Genomic DNA, 25,730 nt, shown 5'->3' with positions numbered 1-25,730 from the left:
AGGACAATATCTCTGATGAATACTGACATGAAAATTCTTAACAAAATACTAGCAAATCAAATTGAACAAGACATTAGAAAGATCATTCTTCATGTCCAAGTGAGATTAATCCCTGGGATGCAAGGATGGTTTACCACATGCAAATCAACCAATCCAATACATCATATCAACAAAATGAAGGATAAAAACCATATGATGATTTCAATTGATACTGAAAAACCATTTGATGAAATTTAGCATCATTTGATGATAAAAACCCTCAAAAACTTGGGGAAAGAAGAAACATACCTCAACATAATAAAAACCATATACAACAGATCCATAGCTAGTATCATACTAAATGGGGAAAAACCAAAAGCATTTTCTCTAACATCTGGAGCACAACAAGGATGCCCACTTTTACCACTGTTATTCAACATAGTACTGGATGTCCTAGCTAGAGCAATCAGACAAAAGAAAAAATTGAAGGGCATCCAAATAGAATGGAAGAAGTCAAATTATCCTTGTTTGCAGATGATATGATCTTTTGTTTGGAAAATACTAAATACTCTACCAAAAAACTACTAGAACTGATAAACAAATTCAGTAAAATTGCATATACAAAATAAACATACAAAAATCAGTAGCATTTCTATATGCCAACAGTGAACAATCTGAAAAAGAAATTTAAAAAGTAATTCCATTTACAATAGCCACAAATAAAATTAAATATCTAGGTATTAACCAAAGAAGAGAAAGATCTCTATAATGAAAACTATAAAATACTGATGAAAGAATTAAAGAGCACACCAAAAAATGGAAAAGTATTCCATGTGCATAAATTGGAAGAATAAATATTGGTAAAATGTCCATACTACCCAAGGAAATCTGCACATTCAATGCAATCCCTATCAAAATGTCAATGATACTCTTCACAGAAATAGAAAAAATTATAAAATTCATATGAAACAAGAAAAGACCCACAATAACCATGACTCTGTCTTAAGCAAAAAGAACAAAACTGAAGAAATCACATTACCTGACTTCAAATTATACTACAGAGCTATCGTAACCAAAACAGCATGATACTGGCATATAAACAGATGCATAGACCAAAGGAAAAGAATAGAAAACCCAGAAAAAAATTCACACACTTACAGTGAACTCATTTTTGATAGAGGTGCCAAGAGCATACACTGGGGAGAAGACAATCATTTCAATAAATGGTGCTGGGAAAACTGGATATCCATATGCAGAAGAATGAAACTAGACCCTCTTGCCATATACAAAAATCAAATAAAAATGGATTAAAGACTTAAATCTAATACTTCAAACTATAAAACTACTACAAGAAAACAATGGGGAAAATCTTCAGGACATTGGTCTGGGCAAAAATTCTTGTGTAATACACCAGAAGCACAGGCAACCAAAGCAAAAATGGACAAATTGGATCACATCAAGTTAGAAAGCTTTTGCACAGCAAAAGAAACAATTAACAATATGAAGAGAAAACCCACAGAATGGGAGAAAATATTTGCAAACCACCCATCTGACAAGGGATTAATAAGCAAAATATAAGTGAAGTTCAAAGAACTCTATACAAAAAATTGAATAATCCAATTGAAAAAATGTGCAAAAAATTTGAAAACATTTATCAAAAGAAGGCATACAAATGGCAAACAGGCACATGAAAAGGTGGCCAACGTCACTGGTCATCAGAGAAATGCAAATGAAAACTTCAATGTGATACCATCTCACTCCAGTTAAAATGGCTTATATGCAAAAGACAGGCAATAACAAATGCTGGTAAGAATGTGGTGAAAAGTGAACCCTCATACAAAGTTGGCAGGAATGTAAATTAGTACAATCACTCTGGAGAAAAGTTTGAAGGTTCCTCAAAAAGCTAAAAATAGAGCTACCATATGATCCAGCAATCCCACTGCTGGATATATACCCAAAAGAAGGGAATAAGTATATCAAATAAATATCTGCATTCCCATGTTTGTTGCAGCACTGTTCACAATTGCCAAGATTGCCAAGATTTCGAAGCAACCTAAGTGTCCATCAACAGATGAATAGATACAAAAAAATGTGGTGCATATACACAATGGAGTACTATTCAGCCACAAAAAATGAGATCCAGTCATTTGCAACAACATGGGCGGAACTGGAGATCATTATGTTAAGCGAAATAAGCCAGGCACAGAAAGACAAGCATTGCACGTTCTCTTTTATTTGTGGGAGCTAAAAATTAAAACCATTGAACCCATGGAGATACCGAGTAGATGTTTTGTTACTAGAGGCTGGAAAAGGTGGTGTGGGCGTGCAGGGGAAGTGAAGGTGGTAAATGGGTACAAAAATAGTCAGAAAGAATGAATAAGACCTAGTATTTGATAGCACAACAGGGTGCCTATAGTCAATACTAACTTAATTGTACATTTCAAAATAACTAAAATAGTGTAATTGGATTGTTTGTAATAACACAAAGAATAAATGCTTGACGGGATAGATACTCCATTCTCCATGATGTGATTATTTCACATTGCATGCCTGTATCAAACATCTCATTTACCCCATAAATATATACATCTAAAATTAAAAAGTCAAATAAATAAAAAATTAAAAATTGTAAATATAGTTTATTACTCAGAGTTCCCCAGAGGAGAGGGTGTGCTATACCATAGTGAGCCACATTTGGGAAGCACTGAGGTCGGTCCCAGGGCAGGGGGAGAAGAAATACATGTGGGCAATAGCCTTTATTGTCATCTCCTCAAGAAGAACAGGAATGCATGGCAGGGTATTTAGGCTTAGGATTTGAATAATTTCAGCAGACTGAGGCATAGAGTCTGCCCCCAGTTATTTGGTAACTGGCTCTGAGGTGATTAGGGCAGATATATAGCATCCCATAGTATGAGAGCCTGATAAAGGAGATAGTTGTTGATGTGAACTCTGGATTGGTTGGTTTGTATCTGAAAAGCACACATCTGGGAGAAGGTATCCTCCCAAGACAGGAGTGACGGGGACGGTGATGAGGAAGGCGGGAGGCCAAAGAAAGCGACTTGGGCATATTAATGGGTTGTCCAGAATATGAATGTAGGATAGATGTTAAAGCATCAAGTTTACGGAAACTAGGGAAATGGTTAATATACCAGGCACACACACACACACAAAAGAAAAAAGAAAAAAAGAAAAACTCTTGAGGCTCCAGGAGGGAGAAACATTTATGACCTTTGTTTTGCAAAACTACCACTAGGAGCTTTCTCCTTATTTCAGAGAAAAATGTTACTTATTGTTTTAACACCTTGCTGGAAGTACTTTAAATTGAAACTGACTGTTGAGCTTCTCCCCACTCCATCCATACCCCTTAACATTAGCACTGTAAGACTTTCAGCTCAGTTTCAACTTACTGGACAGAGCTTTTTTTGTGCTTTGATTGACACCACTAGTCAAGAAACAAAAGATTAATTTAAAAAACAACTTGACGGGGCAGGAGCCAAGATGGCCGAATAGGAACAGCTCCGGTCTACAGCTCCCATCCTGAGCGACACAGAAGACGGGTGATTTCTGCATTTCCATCTGAGGTACCGGGTTCATCTCACTAGGGAGTGCCAGACAGTGGGTGCAGGCCAGTGGGTGCGCGCACCGTGCACGAGCCGAAGCAGGGCGAGGCATTGCCTCACCTGGGAAGCGCAAGGGGTCAGGGAGTTCCCTTTCCGAGTCAAAGAAAGGGGTGACGGACGCACCTGGAAAATCGGGTCACTCCCACCCGAATATTGCGCTTTTCAGACCGGCTTAAAAAACGGCGCAGCACGAGACTATATCCCACACCTGGCTCGGAGGGTCCTACGCCCACGGAATCTCGCTGATTGCTAGCACAGCAGTCTGAGATCAAGCTGCAAGGCGGCAGCGAGGCTGGGGGAGGGGCGCCCGCCATTGTCCAGGCTTGCTTAGGTAAACAAAGCAGCCAGGAAGCTCGAACTGGGTGGAGCCCACCACAGCTCAAGGAGGCCTGCCTGCCTCTGTAGGCTCCACCTCTGGGGGCAGGGCTCAGACAAACAAAAAGACAGCAGTAACCTCTGCAGACTTAAATGTCCCTGTCTGACAGCTTTGAAGAGAGCAGTGGTTCTCCCAGCACGCAGCTGGAGATCTGAGAACGGGCAGACTGCCTCCTCAAGTGGGTCACTGACCCCTGACCCCCGAGCAGCCTAACTGGGAGGCACCCCCCAGCAGGGGCACACTGACACCTCACACGGCAGGGTATTCCAACAGACCTGCAGCTGAGGGTCCTGTCTGTTACAAGGAAAACTAACAAACAGGAAGGACATCCACACCAAAAACCCATCTGTACATCACCATCATCAAAGACCAAAAGTAGATAAAACCACAAAGATGGGGAAAAAACAGAACAGAAAAACTGGAAACTCTAAAACGCAGAGCGCCTCTCCTCCTCCAAAGGAACGCAGTTCCTCACCAGCAACGGAACAAAGCTGGATGGAGAATGATTTTGACGAGCTGAGAGAAGAAGGCTTCAGACGATCAAATTACTCTGAGCTACGGGAGGATATTCAAACCAAAGGCAAAGAAGTTGAAAACTTTGAAAAAAATTTAGACGAATGTATAACTAGAATAACCAATACAGAGAAGTGCTTAAAGGAGTTGATGGAGCTGAAAACCAAGGCTCGAGAACTACGTGAAGAATGCAGAAGCCTCAGGAGCCGATGCGATCAACTGGAAGAAAGGGTATCAGCAATGGAAGATGAAATGAATGAAATGAAGCGAGAAGGGAAGTTTAGAGAAAAAAGAATAAAAAGAAATGAGCAAAGCCTCCAAGAAATATGGGACTATGTGAAAAGACCAAATCTACGTCTGATTGGTGTACCTGAAAGTGATGCGGAGAATGGAGCCAAGTTGGAAAACACTCTGCAGGATATTATCCAGGAGAACTTCCCCAATGTTCAGATTCAGGAAATACAGAGAACGCCACAAAGATACTCCTCGAGAAGAGCAACTCCAAGACACATAATTGTCAGATTCACCAAAGTTGAAATGAAGGAAAAAATGTTAAGGGCAGCCAGAGAGAAAGGTCAGGTTACCCTCAAAGGGAAGCCCATCAGACTAACAGCGGATCTCTCGGCAGAAACCCTACAAGCCAGAAGAGAGTGGGGGCCAATATTCAACATTCTTAAAGAAAAGAATTTTCAACCCAGAATTTCATATCCAGCCAAACTAAGCATCTTAACTGAAGGAGAAATAAAATACTTTACAGACAAGCAAATGCTGACCGATTTTGTCACCACCAGGCCTGCCATAAAAGAGCTCCTGAAGGAAGCGCTAAACATGGAAAGGAACAACCAGTACCAGCCGCTGCAAAATCATGCCAAAATGTAAAGACCATCGAGACTAGGAAGAAACTGCATCAACTAATGAGCAAAATCACCAGCTAACATCATAATGACACGATCAAATTCACACATAACAATATTAACTTTAAATGTAAATGGACTAAATTCTCCAATTAAAAGACACAGACTGGCAAATTGGATAAAGAGTCAAGACCCATCAGTGTGCTGTATTCAGGAAACCCATCTCACGTGCAGAGACACACATAGGCTCAAAATAAAAGGATGGAGGAAGATCTACCAAGCAAATGGAAAACAAAAAAAGGCAGGTGTTGCAATCCTAGTCTCTGATAAAACAGTCTTTAAACCAACAAAGATCAAAAGAGACAAAGAAGGCCATTACATAATGGTAAAGGGATCAATTCAACAAGAGGAGCTAACTATCCTAAATATATATGCACCCAATACAGGAGCACCCAGATTCATAAAGCAAGTCCTGAGTGACCTACAAAGAGACTTAGACTCCCACACATTAATAATGGGAGACTTTAACACCCCACTGTCAACATTAGACAGATCAACGAGACAGAAAGTCAACAAGGATACCCAGGAATTGAACTCAGCTCTGCACCAAGCGGACCTAATAGACATCTACAGAACTCTCCACCCCAAATCAACAGAATATACATTTTTTTCAGCACCACACCACACCTATTCCAAAATTGACCACATACTTGGAAGTAAAGCTCTCCTCAGCAAATATAAAAGAACAGAAATTATAACAAACTATCTCTCAGACCACAGTGCAATCAAACTGGAACTCAGGATTAAGAATCTCACTGAAAGCCGCTCAACTACATGGAAACTGGACAACCTGCTCCTGAATGACTACTGGGTACATAACGAAATGAAGGCAGAAATAAAGATGTTCTTTGAAACCAATGAGAACAAAGACACAACATACCAGAATCTCTGGGACGCATTCAAAGCAGTGTGTAGAGGGAAATTTATAGCACTAAATGCCCACAAGAGAAAGCAGGAAAGATCCAAAATTGACACCCTAACATCACAATTAAAAGAACTAGAAAAGCAAGAACAAACACATTCAAAAGCTAGCAGAAGGCAAGAAATAACTAAAATCCGAGCAGAACTGAAGGAAATAGAGACACAAAAAACCCTTCAAAAAATCAATGAATCCAGGAGCTGATTTTTTGAAAGGATCAACAAAATTGATAGACCACTAGCAAGACTAATGAAGAAAAAAAGAGAGAAGAATCAAATAGACACAATAAAAAATGATAAAGGGGATATCACCACCGATCCCACAGAAATACAAACTACCATCAGAGAATACTACAAACACCTCTATGCAAATAAACTAGAAAATCTAGAAGAAATGGATACATTCCTCGACACATACACTCTCCCAAGACTAAACCAGGAAGAAGTTGAATCTCTGAATAGACCAATAACAGGACCTGAAATTGTGGCAATAATCAATAGTTTACTAACCAAAAAAAGTCCAGGACCAGATGGATTCACAGCCAAATTCTACCAGAGGTACAAGGAGGAACTGGTACCATTCCTTCTGAAACTATTCCAATCAATAGAAAAAGAGGGAATCCTCCCTAACTCATTTTATGAGGCCAGCATCATTCTGATACCAAAGCCGGGCAGAGACACAACCAAAAAAGAGAATTTTAGACCAATATCCTTGATGAACATTGATGCAAATATCCTCAATAAAATACTGGCAAACCGAATCCAGCAGCACATCAAAAAGCTTATCCACCATGATCAAGTGGGCTTCATCCCTGGGATGCAAGGCTGGTTCAATATACGCAAATCAATAAATGTAATCCAGCATATAAACAGAGCCAAAGACAAAAACCACATGATTATCTCAGTAGATGCAGAAAAAGCCTTTGACAAAATTCAACAACCCTTCATGCTAAAAACTCTCAATAAATTAGGTATTGATGGGACGTATTTCAAAATAATAAGAGCTATCTATGACAAACCCACAGCCAATAGCATACTGAATGGGCAAAAACTGGAAGCATTCCCTTTGAAAACTGGCACAAGACAGGGATGCCCTCTCTCACCACTCCTATTCAACATAGTGTTGGAAGTTCTGGCCAGGGCAATCAGGCAGGAGAAGGAAATAAAAGGTATTCAATTAGGAAAAGAGGAAGTCAAATTGTCCCTGTTTGCAGACGACATGATTGTTTATCTAGAAAACCCCATCGTCTCAGCCCAAAATCTCCTTAAGCCAATAAGCAACTTCAGCAAAGTCTCAGGATACAAAATCAATGTACAAAAATCACAAGCATTCCTATACACCAACAACAGACAAACAGAGAGCCAAATCATGAGTGAACTCCCATTCACAATTGCTTCAAAGAGAATAAAATACCTAGGAATCCAACTTACAAGGGATGTGAAGGACCTCTTCAAGGAGAACTACAAACCACTGCTCAAGGAAATCAAAGAGGATACAAACAAATGGAAGAACATTCCATGCTCATGGGTAGGAAGAATCAATATCGTGAAAATGGCCATACTGCCCAAGGTAATTTATAGATTCAATGCCATCCCCATCAAGCTACCAATGACTTTCTTCACAGAATTGGAAAAAACTACTTTAAAGTTCATATGGAACCAAAAAAGAGCCCGCATCGCCAAGTCAATCCTAAGCCAAAAGAACAAAGCTGGAGGCATCACACTACCTGACTTCAAACTATACTACAAGGCTACAGTAACCAAAACAGCATGGTACTGGTACCAAAACAGAGATATAGATCAATGGAACAGAACAGAGCCCTCAGAAATAACGCCACTTACCTACAACTGTCTGATCTTTGACAAACCTGAGAAAAACAAGCAATGGGGAAAGGATTCCCTATTTAATAAATGGTGCTGGGAAAACTGGCTAGCCATATGTAGAAAGCTGAAACTGGATCCCTTCCTTACAACTTATACAAAAATCAATTCAAGATGGATTAAAGATTTAAACGTTAGACCTTAAACCATAAAAACCCTAGAAGAAAACCTAGGCATTACCATTCAGGACATAGGCGTGGGCAAGGACTTCATGTCCAAAACACCAAAAGCAATGGCAACAAAAGCCAAAATTGACAAATGGGATCTAATTAAACTAAAGAGCTTCTGCACAGCAAAAGAAACTACCATCAGAGTGAACAGGCAACCTACAACATGGGAGAAAATTTTCACAACCTACTCATCTGACAAAGGGCTAATATCCAGAATCTACAATGAACTCAAACAAATTTACAAGAAAAAAACAAACAACCCCATCAAAAAGTGGGCGAAGGACATGAACAGACACTTCTCAAAAGAAGACATTTATGCAGCCAAAAAACACATGAAAAAATGCTCATCATCACTGACCATCAGAGAAATGCAAATCAAAACCACTATGAGATATCATCTCACACCAGTTAGAATGGCAATCATTAAAAAGTCAGGAAACAACAGGTGCTGGAGAGGATGTGGAGAAATAGGAACACTTTTACACTGTTGCTGGGACTGTAAACTAGTTCAACCATTGTGGAAGTCAGTGTGGCGATTCCTCAGGGATCTAGAGCTAGAAATACCATTTGACCCAGCCATCCCATTACTGGGTATATACCCAAAGGACTATAAATCATGCTGCTATAAAGACACATGCACACGTATGTTTATTGTGGCACTATTCACGATAGCAAAGACTTGGAACCAACCCAAATGTCCAACAATGATAGACTGGATTAAGAAAATGTGGCACATATACACCATGGAATACTATGCAGCCATAAAAAATGATGAGTTCATGTCCTTTGTAGGGACATGGATGAAACTGGAAACCATCATTCTCAGTAAACTATCGCAAGAACAAAAAACCAAACACCGCATATTCTCACTCATAGGTGGGAATTGAACAATGAGATCACATGGACACAGGAAGGGGAATATCACACTCTGGGGACTGTGGTGGGGAGGGGGGAGGGGGGAGGGATAGCATTGGGAGATATACCTAATGCTAGATGACGAGTTAGTGGGTGCAGCACACCAGCATGGCACATGTATACATATGTAACTAACCTGCACAATGTGCACATGTACCCTAAAACTTAAAGTATAATAAAAAAAAAGAAAAAAAAAACTTGAGGAAACCACTGAGTTTCGAAGCTAGACCTTTAAGGTTAATGAAATTTATTCTAACTGGCTATGTTCAGTACCTCTAAATGGCATGCATAAAACCAATACTGCAGATTGGTCACACTATGCTACTTAGGTTGCTACTGATAATAATTTTGTTGTAAAGCCACCTGGGCAAAGGGCTGATGGGCTGGACAGTAGAGATTCTAGTTAACAAAATAGGCCTAGGGCTGCTATATTTAGAAGGGCCTATTTGCAAGGTTGGCCACTGGCTAGCCTCTGCAACCTTCTAAAACATTTTGTAACAGATAAAGGTGTTTTGCTGTGCCTCATGCTCTTCTCTGGTAATCTGTAATTTGGGTAGTTGCTAGGCAGAGAATGCCTAAGTGACTGCCACCAATAAAAGCTGTAGTCTCTAAGTCTCAAACTGACTGCCCTGAACAAAAACGTTACATATATGTTGCTGCAATTATTTTTATCATGGAGGGATAGTGTATACTCTGTTACCTCTCAAGAGAGGTAAAGAGCATAGGAAGCCTGTACATAGATTCCTTTAGACACCACCTGTGTCTTTTTCCATGCCGATCCAGTTGCATAGCCTTCTCGTGTCACTGTAATGAATGTTAGCCATGAGTATGACTGTTAGCCATGAGTATGACTGTATGCTGAGTCTCATGAATACTTTTATCAAGTTTCTGAATGTGTAGGTAGTCTTGAGGAATCCCTTAACAGGCTTTAGTCTGCCAATTTATTAGTTATTTTCTGTCTTTTCATTGTTTCTTATTTCTCTCTTTTCCTTTTCCTGCCTTGTTGATGACATTTAACAATTTTAGAATTCCATTTTGATTTATCTTTAGGTTTTAAACATATCTCTTTACATATGTTATTTAGTGATTTATCTAGATATTATAATATGCATACATAATATATCATAGTCTACTAGTATTATCATGTTTCCACTTAGATATATAGAAACCTTACTTCTGTTAGGTCCTTTTATCCTGTCCCTCAAATTTTAAATATCTTGAGTATTTTCTGTACAGTCACTCAGCCTTATATTAGCAAAATATGATGTCATGTTTTTGCTTCAACCATCAAACATAATTTTTAAAACTCATGAGGTAAAGGATATTGTATTATATTTATCTCTATATTTACCCAATCCATTGTTATTTTCCTTCCTGAATTAGCATATGTATCCCTTCAGTTACTTTTTTTTCTGTTTAGACAACTTCATATAGCCATTATTTAAGTATAGATATGTGTGGAACAGCAATATTACCAAGAAATCACAGACATGATCAGACAGCCAAAGTGGATTCAGAACCCTGATGGATTTTATTTGATTTTATTTTTGAAGTTGCCCATAAACACAAGACCATATAGGAAAGCGGAGGGCATATTCTAGGCACAATGGCTGAACTAATTGGGTTCTAGAGCAGAAGTTCATATAAGGGAATTGAAGGACCAAATAAAAGAGTTTTTTAGTCATCCTGAAGGGCAGATGAAGCCCCAGAGATTTTTTGAGATGAGAGTGATATAACAAAATGCATTTTACTCAAAGGATCTGACTTGTGTCAGTGCATGGAGCATAAGAGGTAGAGGGGACTGGAATCAGAAAAACATTTGAAAGCTACCATAGGATTGCAGGAAAAAAGTACCAGAGGAATTAAGCCTTCAAAGTGGTCTGGAAATCCAGCTAATGATTTCTGCTGGCTATCCTATATACATAAGACATAATGCTACAGTAGAAGCTCACTGATTCTCTCTCTGCATTTTGAACCAAAGATCTAAGAAAGCAATGTATTGCAACTGGAGCCTACCCAAATCACCTTGCTTACCAAGGACATTTGTATCAAAATACCTGCTATCTGATAGGAAGTGGCCAAAGAAGAAAGCTTTCTGTAATGTGAATGTATCTACAAAATATTCTGGTCTGGAGGTATTTTTTCATGATGGATGACAATGGAGAGATGAGTGGAGAGGTAAAGGGGAGAAAGAGCACATGACTGAATGCAACAATGTAACTGAGTCTTGATAGTGACAGCACATTATAACTCACTTACTTGCTTATTTTACCCACTATCAATTCCTGATCCTTGAGGTTGACTCTTTTGGGAAGAAGAGATTCATATTGTTCCTCCAAACTTTGTGCAGATAGTGCCTACCATGGAGGTATGATCCAAGTAACGATCTTTGTTAAAGAAGTCTGTGTTAGACAGATTCAATGCTATGGATATTTTGAGATATGACTGAGAGCATGTGATGTCATTCATATTCATCATCAGCTTTAAGCTTATCATAAACCGCAATTGTGAAGAAACAAGCAAATGCCAGTCTTTTTGCTCACTGGAGAAAGACTTCAAAATCTACTTAATGGAACAGTTATTGAAGCGGATGTTACAGTCTAAAATGGCAAGTTCTAGTTCTCATCGAGGGGATGAGAGGATAAACTGGGCAAATCTATAAAGTAGACAATCTAATTATTCTTTATAAAGGCTTACCAACTTTACTAAAGTCTTTTAATATTGATCGATTCACTTTTGGATCCCCACAGTTTCACCTGAACAGGTTTAACAGTGTTATTCTGTCTACGGGGTTCTTAACCTCAACCTGGGATCCACAAGTGGCCTTTGGGGAGTCTAGGAACTCCATAAAATTATACATAAAACTGTATGTGAGTAGCTTTTTAAGTGATGACCAGGTGGTGGTCCACATTTTAAACAGAATTTTCTTGAAGTCCATGATCTACAAAAGGCCAATAACTAATTTTATAGATTCAGTTTACCTTGGTTTACCTTACACACAGATCTTGAAGTTATTATATTTGAGTGTTAAGCCCCTCTTCCCTTGGGGATCTTCGTTAAATTCATATCATTGATATAAATGTGATAGGATACAAGTATCTCTGGTAACAACATAGCTTTAGAAAATCTGACTGTAAGAAAAAAACTCATTCAACCTTTACAAGAATAAGCAGTCTTAGTCTTACCTAGTAGGCAGAATATGTGTTAGTGTTTGTTAAAAGGGATGGGTTAAGGGGATCACAGGAACAGCTGTCTTCCTGTTTCTACTCCTGTGATTCAGTGTCTTAGTGAGACATGGTTATTGATGGGAGTGCTGTATCTTCCAGGAATGTGCTGGCAGTAGGATTTCAGATCACTTGGCATATAATCTATGTAATCACTTCTGGCCATGTCAGGTGTTTAAAATATGTTATCCTTCTGCCCAAGGATTCAGCGAATTAAAATTTAACATGAATGCCTGCAAGAGCTCTTCCTGTGTTGGTAACTGGAGTGTCTTTTTGGTATTTCTTTTAACAAATTGCTCTCCATTCATTATATATGACTCTAAAATATGGAAATTTAAAAAGGACTTTATTCCTAGAAAAGGGAGGATTCCTTTGCACTAGGGTACTCAGTGGTTTCACTTTAATAGTTGGTGGATCTTATTTTTGGTTTTATGTGAGATAAAGTATCTCTGTGTTTTCCAATGAGTTCTTCGTAATCATGATCCAGGATGTAAAACAGTCTCCTTCACCTACACATTATAATGTCATCCATGATAGAAATTATCTGAATGTTTAAACTTTGCCCTATGTGTTCTAACTGACCGGTAAGTGGTTTTCTATATTGGTGTGTATTCAAGTCAGTAACATCTATTGCACAAAGATGACTTTCTGTCTTTTAAAGTTTTGAATTTATATACCAATAGAATGTAAAATCTAATAAAACTAGAAAGTAATGAAAAAGTTTTAATTTTCACATTGCATTAAAAGATATCATTAGTATTCATTCTAATGTATTGTTCATATGCCTATTAACTGGATTTGCTCCTAGACCAGGATATTCAGAGAACTTCTTTATTTACTAGAGAAAGAAAAATATAGTTCTTTAAAGATGTCAATGCCTCCCAGCCCAAGGCCACCAGGAACACACCTGCAGTTGAACAAGTTGGGTTTCCTACTTGTTGCAGCAAGGAAGAATGCACAACAAGAGGTATCATGAAGCATTTCAGTAAGTGGGTAGCACAGTAAGGTTAAGACTACCTAGCCTTACAAAAGTTCGCTTGCAAAGTTGGACTGTGGCTGCATTCTGGGAACTTGGTTGGTATTCAGTTTTCTATACTGATAGAATTTACATGATAAGTGTGGCTCACTCTGTGTAGGCTGTTTGTATAAACAGTGTGGTATATGCTAAACATCTACTTTCCTTCTAGGCATGTGGAACTTGCTACATACTAGGCAGATGGTGCCTATTGGACTAACGTCCCCTGATAAAAAACCATAAACTTTGGACATTAGTCTCTAATGAGTTTTCCTGGTAGACAACATTTTGCAGGTCTTGTCACAACTCTTTCCTAATAAGTTCATTCTATGTAAGTCCATCCTATGAACTTACTATGTTCATTCTATTTACTTGTTCATATGCCTATAAACTGGATTTGCAAGTTCATTCTATGAACTTACTATGTCACAACTCTTTCCTAGTAAGTTAATCCATGTAAGTAAGTACATCCTATGCTACTCCACTGGGAGAAGACTATTAAAAGTCAATCCCTTGTTTCTTCCAGACTTCTCCTATGTGCCTACTACCTTTGCTGATTTGCTTTGTATCTGTTAGCTGTAATAAATTTTTGCCATGACTATATGCTTAGTCCTATGACTCACTCTGGTGAATCACTAATCCTGGTAGTGGTCTTGGGGATTCCTGACACAATTGGATTTAAAAGTAAGATTCAGTAGAATGACTCTGATTCATTGTAATATGGCAGAAGCATTGTTTGTGAAAGGAAAGATGAAGGAGCAGTGGATGACAACTGATATGGTTTGCATATGTGTACCACTCAAATCTCATGTTGAAATGTGGTTCCCAGTGTTGGAGGTGTGACCTGGTGAGAGGTGTCTGGGTCATGGGGGCAGATCCCTTATGACTTGGTGCTGTCATTTAGCTAGCGAGTGAGTTCTTACAGGATCCGGTTGTTTAAAAAGCATGTGATACCTTCTCTCTCTCTTGCTCCTGCTATCATTATGTTAGATACCAGCTCCCCTTTCACCTTCTGCCATAATTGTAAGCTTCCTGAGGCCTTACCAGAAGCTGAGCTGATGCCAGCAGCATGCTTCCTGTACAGCTTACAGAGCTGTGAGCCAATTAAACTTTTCTTTATAAATTACCCAGTCTCAGGTATTTTTTTACAGCGATGCAAGAACAGACTAACACAACAACCTTTGATGCCTGGATGCCACAGAGTAATTCATGGTATAAAATATCAGCAGAGCTGCTGTCTGTTGTGAGAGTTAAAAGTTACCTGTGGAATTTTAAGATGGCATAGCCAAGCACAGCAGAGTTGGTTCCCTGGATCATTGGATGTTTTGGCTTTTCAGGCTAAAGTGAGAACATAAAAAGCAAACCCCATATGTCATCTTTGTTTTTTGTTTTCTCCTCTACGAGGTAAAAGAAAGGGCAGCACACACATTCCCAATGGGGAGCTTTGAATGGGCCATAAGTGTTTTAGTGTGTGTTCCTATCTCCTCTAAGTGGGAAGGAAGAAAGTTAAATCAGTGTTCAGGACTGGAGTAACACTTTAGATAAACCAGATGCATAAGAAAAAGTTTTTTAAAAGCCAACCACTACTGCAGCATCCTCCAGCCACACTCCCTGCTCCACCTGGAATTCAACTTAGAACCTCTCAGAAACTGTGTTGTTTACCCTGTAAGTGCTGATTGATTGACAGGGGGTTGAGTAAATTTAAAATGAGTGAAAAAATAAAAAGAATTAAAAATCAACTTTTGTTTTGTGGCTACTGTGTGTGGATATATAAATAAAAATTAACGTAAAATGTATATGCTTGTAATTTCATAAATGCTGAAGGAATCATCATGATCAGGGAAATATACAAAGAGCAAACATTAGTGAGACACAACTCCCTTGTTTTTGCCAGCCAGTGGGCAAACTGGAATTTAAACTTTTTAGTATTAGGAAGGAACCAAGTCTACGTAACTGATGATTTTTGGTATGATTATTGTCTATTAGAACCTCTAAAAAGAGAGACAGCATTAGAAGATAGGCAATCCCAGATGGAAATACACTTCTGGAGTATTAATAATGGTTTTTAGTATGCTAATGGACCCTTGTTGAAATGAAATGTCTGACCTTTAGAGGCTGTTCATTTTTTTGTCCCAATGTGCATAATTTTTGAGGAGGCCAATTTGCACTCCAACACTGACAATATAAAAAAGTATTTAGGAAAGCCTTGCTTGTCACTTGAACTTGGAATACAGCTGTGTGATCTTGCAACATATCATCTTTGCTGATGCCTAGGAAAAAGCCTATTGCTTGGTTGGAATCCTGAAATTGCAAATGCTGATTGCCTGTACCTGACTGTAATGTGAATCCTGATACTGTTTGCTGTGAGCTGTTTCAGCCTCGGGAGTAACTATACTGAACTGAAATTGAATGAAATCGCTTCATTTAATAAACAGAACTCAGTCACAGAGATTGTTGCAGATTTAGTATGCTCCTCTATGAGATCATAGGCTATGAAAACATCCTGTATCTTTGTTGGACCATTGGGATTACATACAGCTGCCTGCAAAAAAAGGCTTATTCTCTAATGGGACCTTTTAAAATTGAACTGTTGAATGGCTCTTTATTTCTAACACGGAGACTAATTGCATCCTTAAATTATAATTTCTAATGAAAGCCACAAGTTTAGAGGAGGGCACAGCACAACACTGTGACTCCTGTACCTACTCATGACAGATTAGACACTTGACTCCCTCTTGGAAATTGCTGGATGCTATTGACTTGCTGTGTTTGCCTCTCTGGATTAGTTGCACTTTGCAACAGCGGACTGAGCCTAAGTCTACTTCCTTTGCCTTTCTCCTGGTAGTTTGTACAGAAGTCCCTAGAAAGGCATTGTTTTTTTAGTGACTGTTCATTGGACAAATGATCAGGACAAAAGGGGTGCGGGTTATATAAACACGTTTTGAAAATTTTTTTTATCAGAACATGGTCCAGTTAAGTCATGTAAAGTTGTTTTTCTGTACAAATGTTTTGGTCCCTCTTGTATAAAACCCATCCAGATAAATGGTCTGGATGAGACAAAAAACAATTAGGAAAGATGTAAATTATGATTGCTGAATGAAGCACACTGACTTTGTAAAAACTGAGAAAAACAAAGAAAAACAAACCAGGCACCCATGGAGGCACGGGAGAAGGGAATTAGAGAGCTTTGTTTGTCAGAACTGCTTCTGGAAGCTTCCCCTCCTCCCCAGTAAAAGCATCAGTGTTATCTCCCAAGCTGCTGAGAATGCTTTGAATCCAAACTGACTGCTGAGCCTAAGATCTCACCTGACAGTGCTGACTATGAGACAAAAGGGAGTGGCCCCAAGTCCTGCTTTTTCTGTGAAGACCACCTCCAGATGATGTACACACACAAAACAGATGAACTGGTGTCACAGATGAGCAAAATTGTTTGGAACTGACTGCCTTGAGGCAGTCTGTCCAAAACCAAGGACTAAACTGAATTAATTGGACAAGACTGGGAATCAGTGGAAGGCCACTTTAGAGGCCCTGTTAACCTGTACATCTGACTAACTATGTCTTTCTTGGGATATCCTAACAACTGTGCACTCTTTTTCCATAGATACCACTTGTACCCTCTGGTATTGTACTTCCTGTGTGTGTGCTTTATCACCATGCTGCCTCAGCCCTGGAGAGCTTTCAAGTCAGCTTCAACTTCCTGATCAGGGTTGTGCTTTGCTTAAATTGATGCCCCAATCTGTTAAAAAAAAAAAAAAAGTATAATACAGAAACCAAAGTGGGAAACCACCTGGCTTTCTAATATAGACCTCTATGGTTAATGGGATTTGTCTTAAACTGGTGAAATCCAAGATTTCTAAAGGGCATAAACTGAAATCAATACTGCAGGCTGGTATCTCCCTGCTAAATGGGGTCTTACTGATAAAAATGCCTTGTCCAACAGCCAAGGGTATAGACTGTGCTGAAGAGCTTTAACATAGCAGGTCTGAGATTGATGTATGTTGAAAAGTTTGCTTGCAAGTTGGATCACTGGTTAGAATCTGGAAATTTGTCTGGTAACCAGTTTCCTACATTAATAGGATTCCTAATTGATACACATGGCTCACTGTGCCTCAATTGTTAGTAAAAGCATTGTGTTTTACTCTGAACACCAATTTTCCTTTTGAGAGTATAAAACTTTTTATGGGCTAGGCAGAGGGTACCTACGTGGCTAGCCCCTAGTAGAAACCTTGGTCACTCAGTCTCAGATGAGCTTCCTTGTAGGCAACACCCAATAGGTGTTGGCGCAGCTCATTGCTGGAGAAGCTAAGTGTGTATAGTGGTGACATCTCTTAGGACTCTTGGAAGCTTGTACCTGGTGTCCTTTGGCCTTTGCCCCATGGGCCTTCTCCCTTTGCTGATTTTGCTTTGTGTCCTTTCACCAAAATAAATCTTAGCTGTCAGTATGACTGTATGCTGAGTCCTGTGATCAGTAGTGAATCTCTGAATTTAGGGGTTGTCTTAGACAACTCCATACAGTGGGTATTGAAAAGGATTTATTATGAAATTTGTGTTTGTATTAGGCAAATGGGGTGAGGATTTAAGCAAGCCTAGCTTGTTAGGAGGTGGGTATAATTCTATGATTGTCTTTTTAAATGTATTATCTAGAAATAAGGAAGATCAGAGTGAGGCTAACACTGTAATTGGTAAAGTAACAGTAATTACTCATACTGGCCAGAATAAGGTAGTATTTAGTCATTTTTGTGCTCTGGACAATGTTCATGTGTTTTTCTATATTCAAACACAATTGCAGAGTAGCCCTTTTTGATCCATCACTGTAACAGAGTGGCCTTCTCTTAGGCTGGTGTTGTGAGATGGTTTATGTTAAACAGGAGAGCACCTGTTGAGTGCTAGGCTAGCTCTCCATATCAGTGGCTGCTTTTCTCTTACTCAAGACTATGATCTGTGGCAATTTTTCCTGTTGTTTGCTGAATTTTGAGAAATTTTCCTAGATGGCTTTTATAAATTTCACTGTCTAGATAAAGCATGAGGAGAAATTCAAGAGATTCAATGTTATTTCCAACATTGCTACTGATTCATCATGTGACTGAAGACATCATTTTCCAGGTGAAGAAGCTGGAGAGGAGAATATGTTATAAGGATTTTATAATAAATTGTGGACTCATAATAAAAGTGTCAAGCCCCAAACAAAAAGACATTGATAAAACACGTTTTGAAAAAGATTAGATATGAGTTTAGAAATAAGTAATTTCTTTTTTTTGAATCAGGAATATAAGGTTTTATTTACAAGTAATTTTAAATTTTATTTAATTTTAATTGACAATTTAAAATTATATATATTTGTCATGTACAGCGTGTTTTGAAATGTATATACATTGTGGGATGGCTAAATCAAGTTAATTAACGTGAATTGCCACATATCATTACTTTGTGGTGATGACACTTACAATCTGGAAATAAGTAATTTCTATCTGTAAGCACAAATATACTCTTTTATTCTCCAAAAGTTCATTTTGAGTTTAAATGATAGTAAAGCCATACAGGACAGGGACGTTATAACATAAAAATATAGCTAAAATTGTAGGTAGGATTTTATTTTCATTATTTAGTCCTATATGGTTAACAATAGGAACAACTATTAAATGTAATCTATGTAAGATGTAGGAATGTTGTGACTTTGTCTATGGAAACAAATGTCTGCTGGTTTACTTTTAGAGGATGTTATAGGGAGGATGGTGAGATAGTTGTTTTGGGTGGTGAAGTGGTATAAGTATACTGGGGATTTAAAAGCCCAGTGAAACCTCTTGACCTCTATGCATAAAGAAGTGAAACCCACAGCCTCATTTATTTGCTACTTCTTTCATTCTCTTATACAGATTCCAAGGGTACTATTTATGTATCAGCTATGCTGTCATCAGAAGACAATCTAGTCAATTCATTAGAGATTTTGTTTTTCAGAAAGCCCATGGATTATTCTCTAAATTTAATATGTTGAAATAGACCTATGGGATTTAAGTTGCTCTGTGTTTGGAAGATCTACTTCCGTGTAGATCTGAACTGTGTGTCTAAATAAATAAATACATAAAATCTGCCAGAAAGTATACATACAATACTTTTGTCATTGCTCTAATTTAACATAAGTTACAGGGTCAAACTGGTTTTCTGATTTGATTCCATCATTTTAGAATTAGAATTATTATGAGGCTGTATTATTGTCAGTTATTTAAAGTTCTGCCATATTTTTTTTTTTATTATACTTTAAGTTTTAGGGTACATGTGCACAACGTGCAGGTTAGTTACATATGTATACATGTGCCATGTTGGTGTGCTGCACCCATTAACTCGTCATTTAACATTAGGTATATCTCCTAATGCTATCCCTCCCCCCTCCCCCCACCCCACAACAGTCCCCGGTGTGTGATGTTCCCCTTCCTGTGTCCATGTGTTCTCATTGTTCAATTCCCACCTATGAGTGAGAACATGTGGTGTTTGGTTTTTTGTCCTTGCGACAGTTTGCTGAGAATGATGGTTTCCAGCTTCATCCATGTCCCTACAAAGGACATGAACTCATCATTTTTTATGGCTGCATAGTATTTACTTATTTGTTTTTAATTCTTTTTTTTTTTTTTCTGAGACAGAGTCTCTCTCTGTCACCCAGGCTGGAGTGCAGTGGTGAGATCTCGGCTCACTGCAATCTCTGCTTGGGTTCAAGTGATTCTCCTGCCTCAGCCTCCTGAGTAGCTGGGATGACAGGCACCTGCCATCATGCTCGGCTAATTTTTGTACTTTTAGTAGAGACGGGGTTTCACCATGTTGGTCAGGCTGGTCTCGAACACCTGACCTCAAGTGATCTGCCCATGCTGGCCTCCCAAAGTGCTGGGATTACAGGCGTGAGCCACCACGCCCGGCCAAAGTTCTGTGATATTTATAATAGAGGCAAGGGATTTCCATAGTTAAATGAAAGACAAGCCAAACAAACCTGCACTCTTTGGAAATTTAGTAATTTGGGTTCTTTACATTTGTGCTTATTAAAATTTCCAAAAATAAAACTTTTGCAAGGAAGGAGCTAGCAGTAGTTACTGAATTGTTATTGCATGTCAAGTAAAAACTTCTCTACTCATTTTATATAATTGTAATGTACATAAATTACATTTGCTTAAGGGCGTTATAGTAATTGTAAGTTTAAACAGAAGTAGTTCAATACTGTTGTGTTTGTTATTATATTTGGATCTCATATGGATTTGTATCAGTCTTAGCCTTTGTAATTCTCTGAAAACCAGTTTTGTATCTCCCTGTCTTTTTTTTTTTTTTTTGAGACAGAGTCTCACTTTGCTGCCCAAGCTGGAGTGCAGTGGCGCGATCTCGGTTAACTGCAACCTCCACCTCCCGGTTCAAGCAATTCTCCTGCCTCAGCCTCCCAAGCAGCTGGGATTATAGGCACACGCCACCATGCCCGGCTAATTTTTGTATTTTTAGTAGAGATGGGGTTTCACCATATTGGCCAGGCTGATCACAAATTCCTGACTTCAGGTGATCCACCTGTCTCGGCCTCCCAAAGTGCTGGGATTACAGGCATGAGCCACCGCACCCAACCCTGGTTTTTTATCTATCTCAAAGCACATTTAAAAAAAAAAAGAGCAACAGTAAAGAAAATTATACAATCATAAAAAACAAAACAAATGTATATTTTTCTCCTTTCACTCTCATAGAGCATGCTTTACACAAAGCTAGATGGTATAGCCCACTACACAGGTAGGTTATAAGGTATAGCCTATTGCTCTTAGGCTATAAACCTGTACAGCGTATGACTGTACTGAATACTGTAGGCAATTGTAACACTAGGGTAAGTATTTATGTCTCTAAACATACCTAAAAATAGAAAAAGTACAGTAAAATATGGTATTATAATCTTATGGGACCACTGTCGTTGACCAAAACGTCATTATGTGGTATATGACTGTATATCCTATTGGTTCTGTTTCTCTAGAGAACCTAGAAATTGGATGACAGCAGCTGAGTGTTTTGAAACGCCTGGGGTGTGCAAACCATGTACTCAAAGAAAAAAATGTAAGCTAAGTGGGACCTGCTGGTGGACAGAGGACACTGAAAGTATTGAATCTTTTTTCCTGTGACCCAACTCCTTTCTGTATCTCTCTTGTCAATTGGGCTCCTTCTGAAGGGAGGTGAGTTATTTACTATTGGAAAGGCTGGGGCTTCTCTCTTCTCCTCTCATTCTCATTCATTTATTCATTTATGGTTTCTAATTATACAGCTCATGAATAGACTTATAAAAATAGATAGGAAATACTGGCAAATGTACATAAGAAAAAAGCATTGAAATTATCCCAAATTCCACAACTCCAGATATAACAACTGGCTATATGGCTTTATGGTATTTAAACATTGTTAAAGAAAAAAATGTTCTGATACCAATGAAACAGTCAGGAATACTTTATTAAGGACTATTGTGATAGATGGTATCTAGACTATCACAATGGGGAGAGAGATGGGCTTCAACTCCACGAACAGTAAGAACAAGTGGGGATTTGTAGCAAAGCAGCAGGTGAGGGTGGGGTTGGGAGGTGAAGAGTTAGAGGGGTAGGAAGGTGGGATGGTGTGCATTGCTTGGTGGGTGGAAAATTACTAAGAAGAGACATAAAGGGTAGGGAGGATTCTTGCTAAACTGACCTAATATGATTCTTGCAGAAGGCAGGCCAAGATGATCCTATATCACTCAGGGGATGGTGAGGGATGAGGAATTTGATCAGATTTGGAGGGTGATCATATATCAAGGTTGGGAAGATCCTGTCTAAACTAGCTTAGCAGGATTCTTGGTAAAACTGGACTAGGCAGGCTGGAGGACAAGGCCCATGGAGGAGGCTTAGTTGAAAAGAGGGCTTAGAAGAGCCTGTCTAAAGTTCAGTCAAGGAGAGTGTCTTTGTCACCTTTTAAACTTTGTCTATGCAAATTAGGGTGTGTGTGTGCTTGTGTGTGTGTGCGTGTAGGATGGTAGGTTGACAGGTGTACAACTAGATCAAAAGAGAGATTTAAAAAAAAAACAGAATTGGGATCCTAGTGTATATTGCTTAGTTCTCCTTGGCAACATTTCATTTAACGTAATCACTTTTGGTTTGAAGACTGCTTGTATGACTATAAAAAGAAATTTACAAATTTGAATTCATCTAAATCAACCTATCCTTTATTTTTTATTCATTTATTATTTATTAAACTATTTAAGTCACTTAACTATCAATAAATAATATTTTACATAATAATTTTGAAGACCATTTATTGACATAGGAAGATGCTCATGATAGGAACCTAAGAGGGCAGGTATGGAAAAGTCAATACAATGATCTTAATTTTTTAAGTTGTGCATTTGTTGTACACACATAAAGAAGAAGAAAATGTACTGATATGATCACACTAATTCTCTCAGGATGGTGAGACTGCTAGTGGTTTCTGTTATTCACTATAAATCCTTCATTTTCCAAATTTTTGAAAGTAAGCTTGTATTATATTTATTATTAGAAAAAGAAAAACGGTTTTGTAATTATAGAATTTAAAAAAAGAAAACAAAGCAATTTAGGACCTATGACTATGGAACTATGGGACTGAGGCATGTACCTGAACCTTTACTGAAACTTCACGTATTATTTGAGTTTTCTGCTTTCAGTGTATTTTAAATGAGATGTGTTTTAATAAAGCACACACAGTACACACACACACACACACACACACACACAATAGGAGTGGTTAAACATTGACAGGATATTTACTGAGGAAAACAACATCTTTTCTTTATATTCTATTTAAGCTCTTCTGTCCATTCTCCACACAAGACAGCCTTCAGGACCTATCAGTTGCGACTCCCTAACACGAGCCTTTCAGCCTAGTGGGAAGAATTTCACCCTTGTCCTCTTTCTACTCCCATTTCTTCTCTTCCCCTCTTCTTTGTCATTATCATCTAGGGGTTTTATTAAGTGGAAATCTGGATCTGCTGAAAGTGGCACAGGCACCACATCTAACATAAGAAAACAACCAATCACCAGTCCCTAGAAACCCGTCATCTAATAGGGTGGCTCTGAGGTAGAGTGAGAAACACTGAACCAATAATACATTTATAATTTTCTAAAACTAACACACACACACACACATCTAAAAACCTGGAAACAAATACACTAAAACCCTAACTGTGAGTATTTATGTGATTGTTACACTAAACTGTTATTTTAAAAAACGCTTTATATCTGTAATATAATAACAAACCCTTTTTAAAAATTGAAATCTTTAAATTATAGGTGATCTATATTGAAATATCACCAAAAAATAAAAACCTGTTTTCCCTTGTATAGGGAATTTTAATGTCACATGGTATTCCCTGTTCTGAATACATCATATTATGTCTTTCATCTATTCTCTAGTGCTGGGTCATCAAATATTTCCAATTTATTCAGAATTTCAAGACAAATGGTTTGCTTTTCAGTAATATCACTTGACATGTGAGCATCCTTTCCATTTTGCCTCCAAAAGAGCCAGCATTGAGAAAGGGTAATTGGCAATTCAGCAGCAGTGCTCTGGGTTATTGATAACCCACATGTCAAGTGTGAACTTGTCATACATATGACTGTGGGCACTGGTCACCATAAGCCTTCCTTTCCCTCCATTGCCATGCCATCTCATCTCCCTGCACCCCAGTAAATACTATCAGGGTTGAACCAATCTAAAGCGAATGCACGCCCTTCATAGAGATTTTGAAAAGCCAAAATTAGAAAATAAAAAGTTAATGGGGAGTCACATCATCTAAAGCTCTTCACGGCTAATATTTTGATGTTTTTCCCCCTTTTCTTTTTTGTTCGCGTATTTAAATATAAGGCTTTGAGTCACGTTTCTGGCCTATAAAAACACCTCTCGCCTCATTTCTTTGCTCTTCTACATTAAAGTTTTCTCAGGCTTAAAACAGTTTCCGACCGCTTCTCCCCGACCAGATGATTTGCAGTAAGCCCCTCCCGTCTAGAAACTTTGGGAGCTGCTACCGCCAGGAAGGTGAGTGGCACTAGTAATGTGATGGATCTAATCATTTATTGGACGACGGTTTGTCAATCACAGCTACTCAGCAAATAGGGTGAGCTCTTAAGCAAAAAAGAGTTTAGAGAGTCATCTTCTGCGCAATCGGATTGTGGAACCTCCTCCTTTTGCCATGGCAGCTAGTGGGGAAAGCCCTTTAGCCCGCTACTCTTGCCTTCCGCGGCTTCCGCCACCCCAGGCCAGCTTCCACAGCAGCTGTAGCTGCTTCGTTCCGCCTCCGTCTTAGCACCCCCAGGTGCCGGCGGCCCGGGCCAAGCCATCGCCTACAGTTCGGTGAGTGTTTCCCTGCCAAAAAGCTAATGATGGAAGGGCTCGGAAAACACAGCACAGCCGGTGAAATGGGCCCATTACTCGGCGCTGTGGCAGCCACAGCCTCTCCGCAGTCTTTGATGGAGTACTCCTCAGACGCAGATTTTATTGAGAGCCTGCCTCTGGTGGTTAAGTACCGAGTGTACACCCTCAAAAAGCTTCAGGCCAAATGTGCCGTGCTAGAGGCCAAGTACCTGAGGGAATTTCATTCCGTCGAGAGGAAGTTTGCCACCATCTATGGACCCTTATTGGAAAAGAGACGGCAGATCACCAATGCACTGTATGAGCCCACGAAAGAGGAGTGTGAGAGGTGAAGTCCAAGGTCGAGGACTATGAGTATAATGAGGTGGCCGGCGATTCTAATGCTCAGATGTATGGTGCAGAGGAGAATCCGGAGTATGAGGACTTGGTGGAGGATCGTGAGGAGGATTTCGAGGATGTCGGGGAGGTGTTTGGGGAGTATGAAGGAACCGAAGGACATAATGTGGACGGAGAAAAAGATAATCCTACAGGGATCCCCGATTTCTGGCTCACGGCTTTATAGAATGCCCAGGAGGTCGCCCCGCTGATTAAGAAATATGACGAGGCCAGGCGCAGTGGCTCACGCCTGTAATCCCAGCACTTTGGGAGGCCGAGGCGGGTGGATCACAAGTTCAGGAAATCGAGACCATCCTGGCTGACACAGTGAAACCCCGTCTCTACTAAAAATACAAAAAAAAAAAAAATTATCCGGGGGTGGTGGCACACACCTATAGTCCCAGCTGCCCAGGAGGCTGAGGCAGGAGAATCGCTTGAACCCAAGAGGCGGAGG

At 39.1% G+C, this 25,730-nt stretch overlaps 1 protein-coding gene across 1 annotated transcript; it reads left to right on the top strand.

Annotated features, from left to right (window-relative positions):
- Positions 1–24,369: 24,369 nt before the first annotated feature.
- Positions 24,370–25,366, top strand: LOC129395361 (putative nucleosome assembly protein 1-like 6). The gene has a single exon (XM_055106603.3). The coding sequence runs from the start codon at positions 24,910–24,912 to the stop codon at positions 25,231–25,233; it is 324 nt and encodes a 107-aa protein (XP_054962578.1). The 5' UTR covers positions 24,370–24,909; the 3' UTR covers positions 25,234–25,366.
- Positions 25,367–25,730: the final 364 nt, after the last annotated feature.

This window comes from Pan paniscus, chromosome X (assembly GCF_029289425.2).
Source record: "Pan paniscus chromosome X, NHGRI_mPanPan1-v2.0_pri, whole genome shotgun sequence".
Classification (NCBI taxonomy): Eukaryota; Metazoa; Chordata; class Mammalia; order Primates; family Hominidae; genus Pan; species Pan paniscus.
This window is presented reverse-complemented; position numbering and strand designations above follow the sequence as displayed.

Excerpts from the sequence above, each read along its gene's own strand:
- LOC129395361 (XM_055106603.3), top strand. The coding sequence starts at position 24,910 with ATGATGGAAGGGCTCGGAAAACACAGCACAGCCGGTGAAATGGGCCCA.